Genomic DNA, 16,337 nt, shown 5'->3' on the forward strand with positions numbered 1-16,337 from the left:
ATGGATCTGCCTGCATCCTGGTTGACACGGAGGATTGTAAAGCTGATAGACGCCTTCGGTATTAGGAGTGGACATGGACTTACCATTCATCTGCACAGACTTGTTATGACTTAAGGTAATGTTTGTTTAACTGTTGACTGATGTTTAAGGCTTTAGTTTCAGATGCACATTTATGTTTAAATAATGAATACAGTATCTCTGACGCCTTTTTGTTTTCTTCCTTTCTCGCACATCTCTTCTCTCCTTGGCTCCCAGGGGACCATCAATGCTCAGATGTTGGCACAGCGTCAGCGGGAGCTGCTGAGTAATCACCTGCAGCAACGGCAGCAGCAGGCACAGCAGGTCCAGCAGCAGGGCAGCATGGCCATGAGAGCCGAGGGCCTCAACCTGCCTCCAAACATGGCCGCCGAAGGCACGAAAAACCCCCAGATCCCCCAAGCAAACCCCCAGCAGTTCCCCTACCCGCCCAGCTACCTGCCTTTAGCTTAGAAATTCACAAAAAAGTCTAAAAAATAAAAAATATTACTTCAACACAGCCATACAGTTACTCAAAAAAATGTATATATACATATATATATATATATATATATATATATATATATATATAAAACAGACATGTGCTTTCTATGTTGTCTGGAGTGAAAACTGCTTCATACAAGCTGCTCGGTGCAAACTGTTCTGGTGTGATGTAAACAAGTAATAACAATTAACTGAGAATCACTTTGGCTTTTTTTTTCTTTTTTCTGTTTTTGTAATTTTTGTACAGTTTCCTGCATTAAATGGACACATTTCTTTTTTCACAATTGGCGCTAGCATTGGCTAAGAGTTACTTCATTTTGGGCTAGAAAAGTGTGTTAAACTGTTACTGGGTTCTTGCTAGAGTTATCTTCTATGACCTTTTAAGTCCTTTTCACCACTTTTTCTGCCCATTTTTGCAACTACTTTTTGCCATTTTTAATCCATTTTGGCTGGGCTTTTTTTTCTATTTTTGGTCCCTTTCAACCCATCTCTGCCCCTTTGAGACAATTTTTCTATGTTGCCACTGTTAACCCATTTTTTCTAGTATTTTTTTTTTTTTGCCCTCCATTGCAGCTCTTTAGCTACTTTACACCCATTTTTGCCACTTTTTGCCCACTTTTCCACAGTGTTTCTGCTTTATGCCAATTTTAGCAATTTCTTTTAGACATTTATATCCAATTTTTGCTGCTTTTCAGCTATTTTATTTTTTTCACTGATTCTGGTCATTTTTACCTATGTTTACTACTTCTTTTTGCCATTTTTTACCCATGTGTGCTGCTTCTTCTTCCTCCTTTCATCAAATTTGTGATTATTTTCCATTAAAGTTTCTTCAGTTTTATTTTCTGGCATTCTGACGCTTGTGCACAACATGCCCTATCTCTGTAGTCTAACGTGTCTTTCCAAATCGTTAAGTTCAGTGTGCCCACCCACATTGCTAACTTAAGTAATAAAAGGGTAATTTTGTCAGTTTTTAAAAATGCTTTTCACAAATTTTCTATCCATTTTTTGCATATCTTACTCCATCTCTGCACCTGTTGTGCTGTTTGTGCCACTTTCAACCAATTTTTGATGCTTTTTAACTGCTTTTCACAGTTTTTCTTTTCTTTCTTACTTTTTATTTTTAACTATTTTTGCCTTATTTAACCTAGTTCTGCATCGAATATCTTGTTTTTGCCTCTTTTAATACATTTTTGCCAATGTTAACTTATTTGACACTTTTCAACAGCTTTCACCTTTTTCTGCCCATTTTTTTCTGAACACATTATAGCTGATGTCCATCCTTTAGTTAAAAGTCTGACTGAATGCATTTTAAAATACTTTGATAATTGAAATAATACTATGTCATGATAAAACATGGTTTCAAAAAGTATCTATGTATGGTAATTCCTTACAACCTTACAGGAGATAAGATGTCCTAAATGACAGAAAACAGACGGTGAAGCTACAGACTGAGCAGATCTATTACGCTGAGTCTAATCTTCAATGTTCATGCAGGCCTTTACTCACTCATTGTATGTAAATCTACTCAGCGAACAGGACATTTCAGCACAGCCTGAGGGTTTTACTATTTTTTAAATGCCTCTTTTATGTCTGCCTTTGGTGAGAAGGTTTTCTGGCACAACATCAACTTTCAGGGTGCACAGAAGATGAATCAAGTCTTAAAGAAGCAAATAGTTACAGCAACATTTGCATGTAGAGAATACTTTTTAAGACTACCATGATTTGGCTTTTGGTATTTAACAGGGTCATCCGTTTTACATTTTATTCAAATTTCAAACCTACTCTATTTAAATTATACTAGAGCCTTGTACGGGAATCATTTTTCCCACACGCTCCTGCAGGATTTCTGGCCATTACCGCCCACTCACACAGCATATGCCATCAACTCCCGCCCACACCTGCAACAGGTCTGTCCAATCCTGCCTACATCCTGCAGAGATTCTGACAATCCATATTAGATATTCAGAATAACAGACAGTGTGTTTAAATGAATGGTAATATTAATGTTTTCACTTAAGTACCATCCTGGCAAAGTTTCCTAACTGAATGAAGGAAAAGTCTAAAAAAAAAAACACACTGAAAGAAAAAGTTCTTTGAATCTACTTAATTTTAATGTGCACATTAAAATTAAGTAGATTCATTTTAATGTGTACATCGGTCCCACACAATCAAAATGTGTAGATCTGACATCCCTTTCCTCTTTATCACAACCTAACTATTACTCTTTAGACCAAAATGTTTCAATCAAATTAGACTGTTCAAAAGAATCATTTTGAATCAACGTGTTATTTTCAAGTTACTATCGCTCCAATCAACAGTGTAATTCTAATGTAATTTATTATGTCCAGGATCTTTGATTTTCATATGGAACGTCAACTTAATTTTATCATGTTCATAATACACAAAGGTACTACATTACTTCTAAGCACATGTATTATGTCTCTGCTACAAGAGTAAGGAATGTAGATCTAACTGGATAATTACATTTAGATCTACCTAAATTTATTATAGGCACTTTTATGTTTAAAAATGTAAAATCACAAATATGAAACAATGATAGTTTGATGATCTGATGATCGTGGTTTTAATGTTGAACTCAGAATGCAGAACCAGACAACGTGAAGCAGTTAAAGGATTTATTATAGGGGAAACAGGCAGTGGCGGGAGGGGGGAATCCAAGGTCCGGGGAGAGAGGGCTCAAGACATGAGGTGAGGGCGAGAGAGGCTGTGAGTGAATCTGGTGTGAGAGTGCGGCAGCGTGGCGGAGATTAGGCTAGCACTGACGGCTCATGGAGGCACCGGAAAAGACCGAGCAGAAGGCAGGATTAGTCTCAGGTAAAAACACATGTAGTAACAATCACTAGAGAATTACTCAGAGTTACACTTAGGCACTAAAAGTCAGCCGATACCACTGAGAGAGTAGGAATCGTCTAGCACTGGTGAAGGCACAGAGCAGAGCTTAAGAGCAGGGTGGTGATTGCAGTGATGAATGACAGGTGTGCAGGAGCCAGGAGAATTAGTGCAAGTGAGGGCACCCAATCTCTGTAAAGAGAGAGCAGAAACTCCATGCAGGAAGTGGTCAAACCGGAAGTCAACAAAGTAAAATTGAAACTGCACAATCACCACAGATAGAATAACTTTCATTGACAAAAACAAGCAAACAGTCAGACAATTTATGTACTCAACTTTTTTCTGTAGAGTTTTAAAACTTGGCCTAATAGACATACTTTACCCAACAGAGTAAGTATTCTCAGTGCAGTTGCTCTGCTTTCAGTATTGAAGCTCAAAACTGTAAACCCTGCATCAACAGCAGTGAATTTTTAATAAAACAGTAAAGCACTACTATTGTAAGAGTGATAGCTTAACAGAAATACTGCAAGTTTCACATAAGATGCAGTGGATACCAAATACACATTGTTATTTTGCTACAACTATGCTTTTAAAAGCATCCTCAGGACAGATTAATGACTGCAAAGACATTCATAAACCCAGTATAAACTTCTCTTTACAGTAGATTAAGTGCGTACAGAAACCATAAATTTGTTTCAAACTATGCATCACTAGTGGCAATAACAAAACAAATGCAGAAAAATATTTTTATTTACTTACTTTTTCAGTTAGTCTGTTTGGAAAGGGAGCTTGTGTGATTCCACACTGCTCCATGACTTTCGCGGTTAATGTATCCTGATAAAGGGTGTGCCTCTTTATTTACCACAACCCACCACACAGAATTGTCCAATGGCACGTCCTGGCAGTCATTGAATTGGCTATGTGTTGATCAAACTCGCTTATATGGCTTTCTTTTTTTTTGATTAAATCACTTTCAGTTGACTCAAAACAAATACATAAATTATACATTCTTCTTTAACATGCTACATTTACTTGATTAAACGATGTTCACATAAGGAATGTGATTTTATTGTGTTACATAAACTCATGTAATCTTAGTTAAGTCAAAGACCTGCCAATTGCCTTTCTTTCAATGCAGTAACAACAGTCACATCCTTATCATGCATAAAGGTGCCACACATGGATATAAACAGCTTAAAACCTCAGACTGATTTAACTCCTGGTTATAGCTTAGTAACAGCATTGTTCAAGTGATGTTTACCAACCTTACACATCATTTATTATCAGTTTTTTTTGTCATACAGAGGTGGAAGTGTTTCCTGATCCCTGGAAAGTTCATGCGTCACAAAAACTGCAGCTCACTTTCATAAGCTCTCATAGTCAGTAGACTAATCTTTACTCTATGAATGCTGTGCTGTTACCATCCTCATCATAAGATGCTTATCGCAAAGGCCAATTTGCATGGAAAAGGGTGTTTTTTTTTCCCCCCCAAATAACTGCATAATGTCTCAGCATCTCAGTGCACCAGTGCATGTGTGCAATGATTGGCCTACAACATAATAAAAGGAGCATTAAATCTGTATCTTTTGACTTATTTACAACGTTTTTAGAGGACACCATGGAGCTCTAACAAAGCATCACACAGTTTGGCTGCACAGAGACAGACATATAGTATATTCAAACATGTTTACACAGCACCAGCGACTTACCGACAAATAACAGCATATAAGTCATGATATCTAATACCAACGTGTGGCACCAACTGACCACTGTAGCTCACAAGTGCAGCACCTGGATATCAAAAGTTCAAAACAAATGTCAGTTGCAATAGAGAAATAAGCTGTTTGGCATTGGCAGAGAAGATCTGGCAAATTCTTATGGGCACAACCCACATACTAAGCTCTGCTGCTCATCCCACAAATGCATGTTCCTTACAAATGTGGCACCATTTGAAAGGAAAATAAACAGGCTTCCCAAGATTCATTGCCAAAAAGCATTGTTACAACAAAGAAAAAATACACTAACACAAATTTCCTTACTTTTTCTGCTTTGTACAGAGTTTAAAATCGTAATGCCCTTTAGAGCATAAGACCCCACAGATTTTCCTACCTTTGTCTTATGGTAAAACCACCCATGATGACAACCCTAGTCCTTGGCACCCAGTATTGCATAATATTGTTCTTTTTCTATCACTGCAGCTTTTAGTTGAAAATATGAGTGAAGATCTGAAGAATTTTTGAAATCCTGTGAGCTTTCTGACACCTTACAAGAGATAAAATGTTCCATTGAATGATATAATACATGAAGAGAAACTGCAGACTGAGCAGTTCTACGTCACACTGAGTCTAATCCCCATTGTTCTCACAGGCCTGTTTCTCTCATTGTATGTAAATATACTGGGTATGATTCATCTGCTTACATTGTTTCTGTGAGATTCCTCCTCTGCAGATTTTATGGTTGTCTGTTGAAGGACATTTATCTGGTAGCTGTGCAATCTTTTCACTTGTTTTCTTTTATTTCTGCATAAACTGTGAGTATGACCTCATAAAGCTCTGCTCATGTAATGAGTGCTACATTTCAGCACAGCTTGAGTAGTACATAGTTCTGTTTATTTGCATCCTTTTTCTTACACCTGTCCTTGCTATCATCAACCCACCTTTCGTCATGCCTTTCTGTCATTTTTGTTGCTTTTAGCGATGTTAGTTGCTGTGACACTTGCATCTCTTTCTGCACACTGGAACCAGTTCTTGATTGACTCCACAGTCTTTATGTACACTGGCTATTTCTTTTGTGGTGCTAATCGTCCATCAGGGATCAATAAAACTTGTACTGCAGGTTCTGAAAGCCCTGCAGTCCTCTCCTCACTTTCTGCAGATCCACTCAGTTTGCTTTTCATTGTATGCTTTTAAGAGCTCGGCCCATCTGCTAACTGTGAGTGTCAATAACATACTGGTGCAGGGTATAGATAAATAAAAAATGCAGCTTTGCATTCTCCATATCGCCCCACATGCCCTGTAGTTTGCAGTCATTTAAAGATGTAATGTGATCTCTGACAAGAGCAGTCAGAGCAGAGCAGAGCTTCCTCATTTTATTCTCACAGAGGCAATAAAAGATAAAGCAGCCTCAGTCAGAACATTTATGGGCTCAGGACATTTATGCTTCTATGTGCAGAAGGAACATGTGAGAAATGGTAATGTCTTACCATTTTAATAAAAAGACTGTTTGCCTCTGCCTAGGAAATGTTTTAATTTGTGTAATCACTGCCATTTTTATAAAGGGTTATTTCCAAACCATGACAGCAATGGTGCTCTTATTTTCTAAAGCTATGTAGTGAACGTTACCACATAAACCAATCTAGTTACATTAGCTGTAGCTTTAGCAATGTGATGTGAGCTTGGGCAAATGTAGCTAAATTTAACGTAGCAAGTAGCTAATGTAGCTTAAATTAATGTAGCTACTTTAGCTTTAGTAACCACAGCATAAGCTTATGTAGCTAACATTGCTTTGTTAGTTTTAGCCTTAGCTAATGTAGCTGGTTTGGAGTGTTTTCACGGAGGACAAACTTTTTTTTCTGTTTATTTAGCTTTATTAAACATTTTGTAATCAGGTTTTTACTTTCAATTTTCCCAATCCTTCCCCTGAGCCAAAGGGGCCCCTCAAAGCAGTTGAAAATAGCTCAACCTCCTGAAACTGTGCCACTTTTGTTTTTTTAAATGAGAAAATGATGGAGTCAAAATGGCCCTTACATAGTCTAAGGTTACAAACTCAAATGACATCAAAATAAAGGAGTTCTAGGGAAAAGTGTACTATCACGTTATCATATAAGGACTTATAGCCTGCTAGTTGTTAACAGTTCATCAGATATGAATTTTAAAGACGACTGCTATTTTGCAGTCGTCTATTAATGATTTACTTAAAGTAAAGAGTCTGGATTTAAAAACATGAAACTTAATAATTAGCTTCGTGGGAATTTATTAAAATGTTTTTAATTTGTAACAAAAAACTTAAAAAAATTTTTTTTCAGTATTGTACAACATACATTTGCAAAAAATTGCAGCATATTTGTCTTTAAAACTACCTTAAAAAGACAAAATTAGGCTAATTTTGTATCACAAAATTGACATTTTGTTCTTTCAGTTAAAATGTGTTTTCTTACTTTAGCTTAACAACTTTTTCAAACAGTTATATCTTTATTGAACAATATAGGCCAGTACAAACAAACGAGTTTCATCAGATCCAGTCACATTACTCGATTCAAAGAGTCTCACTAAATATAAACTGTTCCATTATTTTTTTCTGTCTTTAAGTTTAAGAGTTGGAATGTATTGTTGTACTTAATCTGGGAATCCAGGACAGGTATGGGTAGCCTACATTTTCTTACTCTGCATAGTGAATATGGAATTTTTCACACAATATGATTAAACTAACAGGAAGTTCAATGTTTCATTTATCATGTTTGTAATTCATTGTGACGCTTTACAACCAACAATAATGTTTTATTCAGTTTTATCTAACATATATTCCATCAATACGTTCCTTAAGTGTATTACTCCTGTCAGTGTGACGTCATTGGTAGCATAAAAACATAAAAGTCACTTTCCAAACACTGTTTATAGTTGATAAAGCATGACCCCACAAACACGTTTGTTGTTTAAGTGTTCTTTCTTTGAAGATGAAACCTGTTTCTTTGTTAAGTAGCTAATAAAACACCTATTTGGTTTGTTTAATCGTTTAAAATGCGTAAGGATATTTTTATGGAGATTAGAAATTTGTTCTGTGATGATAATGTTTTTAATAACTATTTAGCTCTGTGTTTGTACTGACATCCAGTCAGCTGTGTGGAGAGCGGAAGAGGTGAGGAAGTGTGTGAAGGGGAGGGGAGAGAGAGAGAGTATGTGTGTGTGTGAGAGAGAGAGAGCGAGAGAGAGGCTGCTCTCCATCCACAGCCTCAGTTCGCGGACTGTCATCCTGTGAGCAGCCCGTGCTCCTTCTCCACCGAGCTCGCGCTCTACGCTTCTTCTTCTCCTTCTTCTTCGTGTTTCTTCTCTCGGATGTATCATGGACCCACTCTGAAGCGAAGCACCGGGTCGCCATCTGATAATTCACGCTGTTAGAAACATAATTCCTGTCAAAGCTGCTGAGCTGCTCACCATGATGGAGTACTGGAGGCAGTGCGCGCTGTGGCTCATCAACTGTAAGGTGCTCCCGGCAAACCACCGCGTCACCTGGGAGTCCGCTCAGGTGTTCGACCTGGCTCAGACTCTCCGGGATGGAGTCCTCCTCTGCCACCTGCTCAACAACCTGAGACCACAGTCCATTAACCTGAAGGAGATAAACCTCCGACCACAGATGTCACAGGTAGGCTGACAAACCAGTATGTGTGCTCCTCTCTCTTCGGAGCCAAACTTCAACCGAGTGTTACCAGACCTCATTAGACTTGTGCTTGTTTGAAGTTTCATGGCTGCTTGTAAAGCAGAGAAAACATACTTTGCCACGAATGAAGCCTAGTCCACATAAAAATAGCAACATAATAAGTTCGGCAGTATATTTCCTCGGATTAACCTCTTGCCTGGTGGTGAAATGTAACTTTTTAAAATCTTAGTAACACCGCTCGTGACCGCCCCCTCAGTTTGTTTTGATAGGCACGGATAGCCCATGCTGTCTACATATTTTCAGACAAATTTCGATCACTTGAAGCTTATCATTGTATGTGAAATATACGCCGAATGAAAATTATAGTCTTTGTTTATGTGTGAAGCTCTTAATTGTTTTTGTTTGATTTGGATTTATTGAACAGAAAGCTATTGAACAATAAATTGATGGAAAAACCTATGGGATTTTGTGGACTTATTGTGACCGTGCAAAAACCAGCTAAACGACGATTTTTTAAACTTTCTCGCCTGTTTTCTAAACTTTTTTGGAATATATGTCAAAATATATGCCACATGTAATTTTCACTGACTCAGTGTAGGTCAGTAGTAAAGTTGAGTGCACAGAGGAAGATGAACCTGCTCAGTCATTCATTGAAGTGAAGAGGGGATAAAAGTGAAGCGATGACAGGGCTTTGTTGTGGCTAGGAGTCTTTATCACAGATTTACCTCAAAGGCTTAACAGCAACTTGAAATATTCAAGTTGTGCTTGAGTATTTAAATTATGGGGGTAAACTTTTTCATTTGGTTTGCCAAAGTTCTGATTGGCAGTTTTGGTCTGTGCCTTTATTTTTTTTTTATTATGTAGCATTATGGATATGTACAGAGAAGGCTGAGCACTATGTCCACGTGGCTCCTGTGTGTCAGATACCATCTGCTTCAATAACAGGACAGCCGGAGCCTCGACCAGATTAATATTCTCCTTCAGAACAGAGAATCTGGACGTCTGGCTCACTGTCAGGAAACAGCGAGGTCGACACTCACCCACTGAGCTGTAGACCTGCTGCCTATGCAGGCAGCAGTATACAGTATTACTCTGAAATAAGCTGTCTCATCCTCTCAGCTGATGTGAAACAGGTGATTAAAGCCTGAAAATGAGGACTATGGATGTCCTGCACAGCTGATGGAGACAGGTTATTATCATATTAGGCTCATTTCCTGGTAAAAGCTCTCATATCACATTCGATCTGATCTGCAGTTACTGCTCCTCTCAGTCCATCCCAGTCTCTGCTGTTCAACCTGTAGGCGGATAATTTGAAAAGCTTACTGGATTGTAATATCATCACGGGGGACTGACCCAGGATCTGTTTACTCGGATCTCAGTGAAACAAGATTGTGAGTGAAAGAGGAGAAGCTGATTGGTCCATTTACTGTAAAATGTCCTCGAATATAATCAGTGATGAGGAATCATGAATAAATCATAGTTTTCTGTCAGTGGTGACATAATGACATGTGTTTATAGATCTTGTATGCTCAGCCTGGTCCAGACCGGGTTAGTCTATTTATAGTGGGGTTTGTTTTATGCATGGCTGAGTGTCTTACTCACACCCGGCCTGTGATCAAGCTGCAGAAACACAAATCACTTGTAGTAAAGCTTACTGTCAGAGCTATGCAAACCAAAGCTCAGGTGCAAATTCATATATGTGTGTGTATGCATGCATAACTTTTAGTGCTGAGGGTTTTTAATGTTGGTGGACTTCATTATCCAGAAATCATCTCCCTGTTTTCAAAAATCCATACTTTAAAACTCAGCAGTGAGCCAGAAACTGAGTCAGTATGTCCTGATACATGTCCGTCAAATATACCAGGATGTCCATCTGGATCTTGTCACATTTAGTGGAATGAATGCCAGCATGCTTTTTGGCTGTTCTTACCCACAATTCTGTGCAGCAGAAAGTATGTCACAGTGACTGGTGAGCTCTCCAAAAGGCATTTTGTATTAAAATGCAACTGTTTAAAACATTATTCAAATTTTGGACAACAGACTGCGACAGAAATATGAGAAAGAGCATCAAAGTTCAAGGAACATTGTTAATATGAAGTAGTTTATCCTAATTGTGGGCACAGGGTGTGTGCAAGTTTGTATTTGCAACTCTAGCTCTTATGCATCAGTAAATATGGATGTTACATAATGATCCAAGATCATTTCTGGCATAGAAAGTGAAAATTGCCCTCATTTTCTGCTTTTTTTAGATATGCAACCACTAAACGTGTGCTTTCAAAATTGTTTTTATGCAAAAATCTATAGCAGAGGACGGCATTTACTTTGTGGAAATATCCCCATTATGTGAAACTTTTATATGACAGTGGCAAGAACATCAAGGTGAAATGTACATTAAGTACCCAAGTTACTGTTTTCATCGCAGTGGCTAATAGAGAATTCCTCTGCACAGTTCACTGTCAGATTGTGAACATATGAAAGTGCTGCAACGATTGTAAGGACCTGAACACCGACCTTGGAGCGAAAACCCTTTTGAAACTGTTAGCATTCTTAGACATTATTAGTACATCCCCTAGCAGCTTGTTTTGGGGGCCAATCACGCCTAATCAGTCCAAAAAAACTTCCAGAAAATTGTCCCCCAGTGGAAATTTTTATCCAATAGGGGAATTGTGCAAGGCCTTAGGGGCCCCAAACGTGAGATAGGGGACTGGGTAAGAGCAATATATGAAAATGGGGACACAAATATATCATGACAAGGCAAAAAAGGTCTCTGTGACAATATTCTAAAATGTACAGGTAAAGTACTATAAACAATTTTCTGTCAGATTTAGGCATAGGCTATTTGCTGATTCACAATTTTTATATTTGTTCATACTCCTCTGAGGGATTTCATTTGACCAGCACTAGATTTTTATTTAATTTTTGCTCACTTGAGACAAGTTAGAGATCAAAAGTTATCAAGAGCTTGAGTTTTTGCCTGAGGGTGGGACCATGAGGGGCCATAGTTGGAAAACTGTTTATTTTCTCTTTATTGCTGTTTTTAGGTCGAATTATTGTACATAACTCTGCAGTGCTTACATCAGTCATCATCAGACTTCACAGGCATGGTCACACATTGATGCTGATACCTTTATGCATCAATATCAGTTCTCTATCACAATGCACACCACTGACATTGGAAATTTTCTCCTTTGAATTTTGATTTTTATCTCAAAACCAGCTTTTATCATTCAGAATCCCCAAACCCTTCAACCTCATCAATATCATCAGTCCTACAAAAACACCTCCTGGACCCGTGCCCAAACCCCAACAGGAAGTCCACAAGCTTCATCTACATACAAAGCATCATAACTCCCCCAGTGGCAACAGTAAGTGACACAAATGGGTCATAGCTTCATTCCTGTTGCTGTGCTTAACCTTTTAAGCTTTTATATTGAGAGAAAGGCCTCTAAAATTGTCCAACCCACATCCAGGTTTTCCATTTTGATATCTCGCCATTTTCACAGGAAGTTTTCACAATTCTCATGTGAAACATCTGGTTGCCTTCAAATTTCACATGTATGATCAGTGTCTGCCCCTTTACACATTTAAATGTTATTTCATTATTTTTCCATAGCGCCACCTATTGGACAAAGCCAGTAACACCGTTAAGATAATTTGTCTCATCTTCTTTTGATTTATAAGATAAATCGTACAGATTACCATCTTGCTTTGTCATACTGGCACCTAGTGTTGACAGTCAGTATTACTTCATATCCAAAGTGCAACAAGCTCATTATTTATGATTTAATGACTGTCCTGGGATGATCTACATGGTCTCTCTGCTGTACTGAAGCACACTGCAAGCAGTTGCTACACATCAGCAGTTGCAACACACCCTGACTTGCACCAGGGTGCAAGGGCCCCTCTGCTTGACATTTATGATTCCTGATTTTAAGCTGCAGAGTTACAGATTATGAGCTGACACCTTTGAAGGTATAGATGGACAGTCGCCTACATGCCGTCACGAAAATACCAACATGTATGACATAGAAATTGCAAAAAGGGTTTGAATTTTTCGTAACATAAAAGCACACTAATGCTTTACTTGTCTCAGTACGTAATGCTATTACATCAGTTAGACATAAGTAAGATTATCCAACAATGGTGTACGAAAAACGTTGCCACTGTTTTTGTGTGATTTAGAGAGCAAGAGTTTGCTTGCAGTTTCTGGGAATTATAAAACTGTGAAGTACCCGGTAAGTGGGTTTAGGGATTTCTATCTTTGTTATGCTGATAGCCAGCAGGTATCCATAACATTAGATTTTTACTAGACTCATACAGAAATATATAAGTTAGATATCATGACAGCCTTTAAAAATACATATTTGGCACATATTTTGGAAAATGTGTAGTCGTCCAAAGAACAACGGATTATGAAGAAACTCTGTTGTAGGCTCTGGTACTGTGGTCAAAATAAAATTGTATGAAATAAAATGAAAATAGAATTCTTAATGCAGAGATAGTAAAGGATATTTAATCCTTCAGTTTGTTTCTTTATCGTTTTTTGTGTTGGTTACTCCCTCTAAAGTGTACTTTGTCCTTAGTTTGTGATGTCAACTTTATTACTTCCTGCTTACAAGAGGGCAGATATCAGAAACTGTTAATGAAAGTTCACCACTGTGTCATGACCTGTCTTTAGGATCTGTGAGAGATAAAACATTGTAAAATTCTCATTTACGTGTCATATTAATAGTACTTTTATTTATGATTTTAAGTTCTTGAACTTTGCCTTGAATGTGTGTCAGTAGATCAAGACTCATGCTTTCTGTTTTCACATACACCACGTGACACATCCCTGCTCGGTTCAAAATGGATGTCAACACCCCCCCAGCAACTTTTCCCTCCTGTGCCGCCTCAAAGTTAAATTTACATAACTGAGGGTGCATTTGCTCCCCCTCATCCTGCATAATGCATGAGCAGCATGGCAGCTACTTTATCATTGGCCACTAATAGAACACGGGACGCACGAGACGTCACCCAGGGGACCTCTGGGAGGCAGAGACAAAGGCAGAAAGGGGGCGGGGCTACAAACAGCCTGTCTGCCCTCCACAGACGCTCCTCTGAGGGCATAAAGATAGCCCTAAAGGGTTAAAACCTGCTGTGATGTTGGCTGTGTTATTAAAGCATCAGGATGGGCTGCTTCTCTTTCTGCAACATTAACTTCACAGCTTTTTGTGAGTCAGTTCTGTTTCAACTGGCCGCAGACAGTAGTCTGCAAACTACTGTAAACCCAAAAGCCTCTGAGACCACTCTATTTTCTGATGTAACAATGGTGAAATATGAAGAAACATGTCCAGTTTGTGTAAGTGTTCTCTGTGCATATATCTGCACTTACATGGCTTTAATTGTTTAAAACAAAAAGCTCCAAAACGGATGTTTTAACAAATATGTCTTTGATCGTAGTTTTACAGGCTGTAATGAAACAATTACTCAGTCTAGACGCAGCTCAGCCACCGCACTGCTGCATTCAGAGAAAGCACCACATAATCAGAGGTTGTTTTTTTGTCTCACTCGGTAAAAATCAGCAGTTTTTTCTTCAACGCTAAGAGGAAACAGAGTGGACCGTGTGGTCAAACATGCAGCATGCCGTTTTTCCATTCCCCTTTTCCTTTAAATACACTGGCCTATGTTTTTCAAATATGTTCGGTTACTTTCGCTAATTATTGTTCAATCTATAAAATGTAAAAAAAACCTGCGATTTGGATCAAATTAGTGTTATAAATCTCTACTTTACCTTGACCATCTTTACCTTTGGTATCAGCCAGTGGTGGACTTAGCAATGTTGGGCCCCAAGGTGAACACAGGCATGGGGGCCCTCCACATCCTTTATTCTCCCCTTTTTAAATTCTTATTTATCAAAGAAAGACCTCCTTGTAACTTCTTCTTTTAATCAGCAATGATGTAAGGATGTCTCCAACTGGGTTAAAAAGTAAAAAAACAACAACATGAAAACAGTTAAACAAATGTACTCACTATACAAACTTTAAATATATAATTGTCTATATTTCTTTTTACCTTCTAGTGTAAAATAATTTTTTTTTTTCTTTTTGCAGTGCTTTCAGTATTTTGTTTTGAACTCTGTTAAATTCTATTTAGTTATGGCTGTGATATTTTAACTTTAAAACTTAGCCCCATGCCTGATCGTATTCAAGTTTAAATTTTTTGCAATACAAACCAAAAATGACTGTTTAGCAATGTTTTTGTACAGAAATGTCCAGGTGATTTCAAAATAGAATCTAACTGAATGACATTTATCATAAGCATACTAAGTTAGCATGTTTATTTCAATTAAAAAAAGGACAATTTACTTGTTCAGTTTTGGATTTTTTTTTTCCTTTTTGGTCATGTTTTACCAAATAAAACCACTCAAAAAGTGGCCAGCATTTCTCAGTTAGAACAGGCTACAGGGTGATGGGTGCGCTTGTTTTGTTCCTCAGAGTCTCTGAGACACAGACAGAGTGAACTTTTTAAATTAACAACCCCTGTCAGACATGATACACAGACCAAACCAACACCCAATTTGCTCCAGTTTGCGTCAATTTGCAGTGGTGTTTAAATGGATAGGAGACGTATGAATGAGACCTGTGGTGTAAACATGCTTTGAGTAGTCAGATGACTAGAAAAGCACTATACAGTGCAAGCTCATTTCCATTTACCATTTAGATTGTAACTGTCAGCTTGTAAGATGCGAGCCTGATATACTCTGTGGATTATGGCTAACATTAGGAGCTAGCTCCGCCAGCGTTCCTCTTGAAGATGAATATTGTGCTTTGATATGTGGCCTTTTATCGCTCTGCTTGAGTTGTTACAACTGAAGCTACAGTGGCTTCTAATGGTGGGAGGTTCATTACAGTTTAAAAGAGCATTACAATAGAGATTCAAGCCTGTTTATAAAAAAAGATGAATAATTAGTTTAACCAACATGTACAATTTGCACCGGCTATATTGATACATGAATTGAACTGTTTAACCACGTGCATTCCTAGTTTTTGTAGTGTTTTTGAGCAAAAGCTAGCACTTTTTGGGACTAAATGAGATTAAAAGTTGTTAGTTTTGTTTATTGGATCCTTATCTTCATCAGCCAAAATTACCTGGATTTGTACTGACTTCCGCACTACAATATGACAGAGAAGGCAGAGTTTGTTTTTTTTTGTCCTGTGTCTTCGTCACACTAAGGGGCTTGTTTCTGTTGTTTTTATTTTTAGCCATTATTGGTGGACTTAGTTACAATCTTGAGATTCTCCTCTTTCTAACAGTCTAAAACATGACTAAATTAACTTCATATTTTACACTTTTAACGATTGTATTAACCACTTTGAATTCCAAATGGCTAGAATACCTGCTGGTGCAGGAGAAAGGGTTAAGTTAATTTGGCCCTTGGTAGTCCAGGGCCCCAGAGGATAGCTTACCTTTGCCTAATGGTAAAGTCTGCTTCTGCTGACAGCCCTAGTAATACAGTGGGGCCATAACAAAGTAATTCTGGTGTTTTTGCAATATTTTTGATACAATTAACTATATAATTATTGTAAGATATTCTGACATAATTCCCGTCCTTG

General features: G+C 38.0%; 1 protein-coding gene across 1 annotated transcript in view; it reads left to right on the plus strand.

The window, feature by feature from the left end:
* The first annotated feature begins 8,316 nt into the window (after positions 1–8,316).
* The window catches only part of LOC121527362 (guanine nucleotide exchange factor VAV3), a 159,075-nt gene continuing 151,054 nt past the window's right edge, over positions 8,317–16,337 (plus strand). Inside the window, exon 1 of the mRNA XM_041814298.1 lies at positions 8,317–8,727. Within this exon, the coding sequence (XP_041670232.1) occupies positions 8,521–8,727 (207 nt within the window). The 5' untranslated portion in view covers positions 8,317–8,520. The remainder of the gene's footprint in view (positions 8,728–16,337) is intronic.

The sequence above is a fragment of the Cheilinus undulatus genome, linkage group 19, assembly GCF_018320785.1.
Source record: "Cheilinus undulatus linkage group 19, ASM1832078v1, whole genome shotgun sequence".
NCBI lineage: Eukaryota > Metazoa > Chordata > Actinopteri > Labriformes > Labridae > Cheilinus > Cheilinus undulatus.